The sequence below is a fragment of the Pinus tabuliformis genome, chromosome J (genome assembly GCF_031772625.1).
Source record: "Pinus tabuliformis cultivar Carrire ecotype Pingquan chromosome J, CPIR1, whole genome shotgun sequence".
Taxonomy (NCBI): domain Eukaryota; kingdom Viridiplantae; phylum Streptophyta; class Pinopsida; order Pinales; family Pinaceae; genus Pinus; species Pinus tabuliformis.
The window spans coordinates 1,278,657,982-1,278,664,501 of NC_142295.1; the positions used below are offsets into that span (position 1 = coordinate 1,278,657,982).

The 6,520-nt window shown below is 34.3% G+C and overlaps 1 protein-coding gene across 1 annotated transcript; it reads left to right on the top strand.

Moving 5' to 3' along the window:
• Positions 1 to 3,158: 3,158 nt before the first annotated feature.
• Positions 3,159 to 4,864, top strand: LOC149231912 (uncharacterized). Its single transcript, XM_089381784.1, has 3 exons — positions 3,159 to 3,468; positions 3,556 to 3,685; positions 4,222 to 4,864. Exons 1-3 carry the CDS (start codon positions 3,159 to 3,161, stop codon positions 4,862 to 4,864), a joined length of 1,083 nt encoding a protein of 360 aa, XP_089237910.1.
• The last annotated feature ends 1,656 nt before the right edge of the window (positions 4,865 to 6,520 follow it).

Here is a 6,520-nt window from a genome sequence, read left to right on the forward strand (position 1 = left end):
CTCTTTCTAGCAATTGAATTGGAAATCTTGTGAATAAACCTATATAAGCAGACAGAAAAAAGTGTCATTAGATACCAACCACAAGTAGAGGAAGCATGAGGTAAAAATTATGGAACAGAACCAGAGCAGGATTTTTACCTGTTGGTGCGAGTAAGCGAGGCAGGTGGAGGAAAAACCGTGACCCCTGACCGTGGAGGAGCATAAACATTGAATTCTCCAGCAGAGGAATGGAGCCTAGCTCCGAATTGTGTTTGTGTTTAACCCTTTGTAACACAATTGGGTAAGTAATAGGAGAACCCGAGACATACTTCAACTACAACACAGAAGTGGAGATGGACTAAGCGTCTATTTACCTGTTGTGGACAAATAGAAACTTCTAAACCCCGGTGTAAGCAGGTAAGGTAGGGTTTCCAGAGTTGAATGGTCTCGAGTGCCGAAGAGAATGGGAAGCCGGAGCAACGGAGGGGAGGGGGTAGGGTTTCGTTACCCTAACAGACGCTAGATGAACCATAGTCATCCAATTTACAACCTCCAAATCCTGCAGTGTAAGTTTGTTTGCGTCGTCACTACTCACAACTTCCAGTCGTGATCATGCCTTCAAGAACATTCCGGGACAAGAAAAAATGAGCACCGAATCTAACGTTGGTTAAGGTACCAATGGAGCCTGTAAAGGCATTGGTTAATAATAAATCTGCGAAACCCATTAACCTAACTATTAAATATTGGATGAGACTGCTTTTGTCAGCGTAATAATAACACTCAGCAACAGATTATGAACCTAAGGTTAACAAGATTTGTTAAAGAGTATATTCCCCTCATATAAATGCATATGGTATAATATGTGTACTCATAGTACGTATTGCAATATGCTCTTATGATGTATTTAATTCATAATATTTCATGTAGTGTTTGACATATCCATATGGGTTATGAAATCAACATGTATAGATGAATTATTTTTTATTTTTTTCCCGATTAAACTTTCGTTGATATAGGGAGATGTGTTACACCACCACGCCCACCTTTCAGTTTTACATGCGCTTTGATCCTTTACCGCCACAACTTCACGGCTTTTCTAACGCCCTCTCATCACGGTCATCCATGAAGCTCTTAGATGAAGTTAGTACCCATTTTCCTTGAGTTTATTTTTGTTTAACGTTAGAAGAATTTTTACTCGAAAGTTTTTAACTGCTTATTTTTGACTCGAAGGTTTTTAAACAACTACGGAGATTCAAGCTTAACTGCTCGCATTTGACTCCAAGGTTTTTAAACAATTGCGGTGCAGCGGATCAAAATTTGACTTTCCACTTTGTAATTCAGTTGTGGACGTGAAGCAACCAAGGTGTGAATCGCAATTGATCTCGCAGTGATGTAACTAAATCAACAGTTATCAGATGTATATAAACAAATCTAATATATAATTCTAATTTGGTGTCTAATATAATATAATTTGGTGTCAAATTTGGATAAAATAATTGAGAAACGTAGGGTTTAATGTAATTGACATTTGATCAGTCGACAGGTGTTTTTCTCTCTTTTGAAAGTGCGAGTAGAAGTTTCTCCGGTTTGGTTGTTCGGTGATTAAAAATTGGAATTGCGGAGAAGTGTTTCAGTTGGTTGTTGGTTATTAAAAAAATGAATAGTGGAGAAGTAGTTGCACGGAAGTTAATATGGACGCTGTTGTTTCGTTAATGTGTATCTAAGAAAGTAAAAGCGAAAGGATACTCATCCGTTTGTTTTTTTTAAGTTAGCCCGTTTGCATTAATTTAAATGAAAATTGTATAAACAAAATTTCATGTTATTAGTTAGTAAAGGAAATTTTACAAATAACATAAACTCAAAGTTTTGAAGTTGGTAAGATTTTGTCTAACTAATATAGATCTATTTTATCCACGGATATAGTTAGAGCCAAACTAGAATATTGAAAACTTCTTTTAGTATGTAAAATTTGAATAATCATTGTTTATATTGTATTTTTTAATGTATAAAATGATCAAAATTTACTTGCAAAAATTGTTTAGAATGTTTTCATTATAAAAAAAAATTAATATATATAGGGATTTTAAAAAATTTAACCATATTTCTCTATAAATTTTATAGGATTATGTTGTTTCATATGAACATTGAAATATTTTATTTACGGTTAAGAGTAACAATGAAATATTTTTACCACTTCTCATTAGTATGGACATTGAGAGTGAGATTCTTGATGTTTTCTTTTAACTAAACAAACCAAACATGTATATTTATTTTAATTTTTTGATTATATATTTTATTTATAGTTGAGAACGAGTGAAATAATTTTACTTCTCCTTAAGATGCCAGAGTGAATGTTTTATAATATTTTTAATTAAACAAACCAAAAAATAATATTCATTTTTGTCTTTTATTAAATCTTATGTTTATTTATTTATTTATCATCTCTCTAATATTACATTGTAGAATAAGTCTCCCAGCTGAACTAAAACGTCTTATAAATAGACACTTGTAATACTAGAACTTTGACATACATCCACATGAGAATATAAAAAAGACTACAAATATTGTAATAAAAAACTTAGTGATTCATCACAACTATTGCATCCACAGTGATTACCCTGATCTTATAAGAAAGATATGTTGATTAATCTCTTAACTAAAATAATCAACTTGTAATCTATACCATAAACCTAAACACCTCTCAAAAAAAACTTCATAAATTTATATTATACAAAATGATGTCAATGATAAAATATTTATATTAAATTTCTTAAACGGATTAATCTACACTGTGGATACTCTTTAGAAAGACTGAAAAATCTCTAGTGTTTAGAGAGAACAGGAGATGACATTGGGAATTCGACTTTAAAAAATTAAAACTAAAATTTTAATGATCTTCTATTTTTCCGATTTTGAAATCTTCTTTATCGAAATTAATAATTATAAATATATTTACATGCATAAAAACTCAACTTGTCAAATTGCTTAAAATTTTATAATGAAGAAAATAAAGAAAATTATGTGATGGGCAACAGTCAACGAAGCTGTCCCACACGGTTGTGAGGCTCTGTGTCTAATCAAGTAATAAAGAATATCATGTGAACCACATAATCAACGGAATCAAATATAATTATAGGAAGGTAGTTGGTAATGGGCTGATCACTGAAAATTGGAGAATGATGGGCTCCGTCCTTACACACAGACAGGTTAAACGCGTCTTTCTTATGTGCCTGTTGGTCAATCTCGCTTTGTTTTTGTATTTAAATATAATCTGCGATGAGCGCACCACCAAACTCGCAGAGAAGAACAATACGCAGCGAAAAATGAGGTGCACACAAGGGCAAGGAGAAGCAGAAGGCGCCCCTTTAAACTCCCAGCTAAAGCTAAGAAAAGGTCTGTGGTCACCTGACGAAGATGAGAAACTCATCAATTATATGATGAATAACTGCCTTCTAGGCTGCTCCTGGAGATATGTGGCCAACCGAATTGGTAATTTCTTCAAATACCCACTCTCATTCTAATTGCAATCATCTTCTAAATCTGGATAATGCGATGATAAATGTTATGCACATACAGGTCTACAGAGATCCGGAAAGAGTTGCAGGTTAAGATGGATGAACTACTTACGACCTGGACTTAAACCCGGTGCAATTTCACCACAAGAAGAACAATTGATCATACATTTACAGTACATTCTGGGTAACAGGTTACCATATTTTCTATTCTTACTCTTCTCATTCGTGCTTTTCTCATTTTTATTCAGTGAATTAGGGTTATTGTTAAGCCATAAATTTTAATGGAGTCTAGGTTATTATTAAGTTCACCTTAAGCCGGATGGGTTCTTCAACTTGTCCTGAGGATGAACCACACTAATTGGTTCAAAACAAGTAGACAAAAGATTGGTTATGTAATGATGCTGAAGATTATCTAACAATATTATTAAGTTATAAATTTTTGGGTATATTTGATTTATTTATTTAGAATTATGAGATATATTTTTAATATTTTGGTGACATTGATTATTGTTAAATTTTAACTTTCTAATATATATGACGTAGAGTGGTTGATATATTTTTGATCTTACCATAACAGCAGCTAAATTTAATTTTAATTTTAAGACCAGTATAAATTACTCCAACTAATTACCAATTCTAATAATTGGAAAAAAAATTAATTAATTAATTAATGTTTAAAAATCCTTTTAAATTAACTTAATTTAAATTACTGGTATTCACAACGCAGGTGGTCTCAAATTGCTGCCCATTTGCCTGGACGGACGGACAATGCAATCAAGAACTACTGGAACTCTTGCATCAAGAAGAAGCTCAATTTCAGGCTCTCCTGCACCGACGGTAACGGCAATAGCAACACAAAATCTAAAATCCCCGTCCAGTCCGCTCGTACCTGCAATACTAGTTCAGTGTCTGCTCATTCTCATTCTCATGATGCTTATACGTCATCTCACTCTGCCCAGCCGTTGGACGTTAATGGTGAAAGTTACCAACCAGTGAGTGACGCCTTTTATGTAGTGACCCCTGCGGAAAATCGGTGCTCCTGTGTTCCAGACAGTTTGGAAATAAAACATGACGTGCGTGATGAAAATCATAAGTTCTCAATTGATCCACATCACCCTGCCAACAACTCACTAATTTCTAATTCTCAGCTGTGGATTGATTCTACTTCTGCCCACACCGCTGGGACCTTCTCTCAGGCTTTTCCCCCTCCGAGTCATGAAACGCCTGGCTCTACCAATAACTCTGTTGGCTGCACCACCACCTTCCCTGCTCTCGTTGACTTCAGCGAGCCATTGGAAGGAGATATTGAAAACAACGGCGACATCATTAATGAAATGATAGACAATTTGTTGTTCCCAGCATCTTCTTGAATGGCCCGATGGAGCGCTAGTGATTCCTATTCAAATGCAGCTAATTTTAGTGATGTTTATACAGGACCTTATACCACTCACGAGGTGGGGATCGGTACCCTGGAAGATTACGTGAACCAATTTGAGAAGCCTACCGATGAGTCATGCCCGCCAATTAATTCCGTTTCCCAATTTAGTGCACCAGAAATATGGGCCGGCATTGATCACTACTTGAACGAAGAACGGTATAAATTTGAGATATGGCACAGGTGAATTTGGCGTTCAGTGGGAATTGGCAATACCGTTTTGATGTCATTCCTTAAATTTGTTGTATACGATTTATTTCAAACGTTTTTCTTGATATTGTTTGGATATATTCTTGATAGAAAGGTATAACAATAATAAGTCATGTAGATTATTGGAATCTTTATATTAAATTGAATGAAATTTTATTTTTATTTGCCTCGAACCTACTTCATTTATAATTGTTCGTCAGAGACAAAATAGGAAACTCGGCTCATGTATCAATAAGCATCCTCTATCACGTTTTGGGTTAGCTATAATCAAAGTTTTTAGACTTACAAATTTCCTAACGAACGAAGCTATTAACGAGGAAGAGCTTCTTCAGCATTGGTTGTATTACTGTGAGAGATTTTTTCTTCTTTATCGAAGAGCTTCTTCAGCAGTGGTTGTATTATTGGGAGAGAAATTTTCTACGTTAATGTTATTGTATAATCTTAGTCTTTGTTATTCATCTTATTTTTATTATTTCTCAATGTATGGATTTTTTTTTTGGTTTTTTATCTCATTTTTTAAAGCTTAATCGGCCTGACTCTCCTTAAGGGACTTTACATACTTTTCCAAGTATGAGTGAAAAGCAAGTTCCTCGATAACTGTTTTTTGAGATTATCTTGCACAGTAGTTATCTTTTAAAATGGTTAATGTTTCGAATTTTTCTCTAAATTCATTCTTAATCCGAAGAGTCATTTTTCACCCAACATTATTGTGGGGATCCTGGTTAAAATGAAGGATCTTCCTTTCAAAGAGTATCCCTAGTTTTCTCTAAATTCATTAGTATGTCCCTAATTTCCTTTTTATCCCGTTTTAGCTTTTAGATGGTTCTAAATTGTCCAATTGAAGTGGATGTGCATCCATTGTCTCTCATAAATTGCTTATGACTAGCTTCACATGAGTGGTTGAGCACACTGGAGGAGAAAGACATGTGGAAATAATGGTGAGACATTTAGAACGCTCAATGCTACTGAGGAGGAAAGCGAGTTTATGCTTGGGGATGGGGAAGATCAGTCATGTGAGCACGAATCTAGTTTGTTGAGGGATGGTCTACATGCATGGTCAAGGAAAAATCCTAGTTTCTTCTACATATTGCCATCTTGCCATCATGTGAGCTTGATCATGGAGTTTATGCTTGGGGATAAGGAAGATGAGCCATGTGAGCAAGAATTTAGGTTGAGGGATGGTCTACATGCATGGTCATACGAAAATCTTAGTCTTCTCTGCATATTGTTATCATATGAGTATATTGGAGTATCATATGAGTATATTGGAGTTGTTAACAACAATAAGGACTTGATCTCATTTTTCTTTTGATTATATCTATGTTTTTTTTGTATGTTATTAAAATATTTTATTCATTTACATTAATATACATTTTATTAT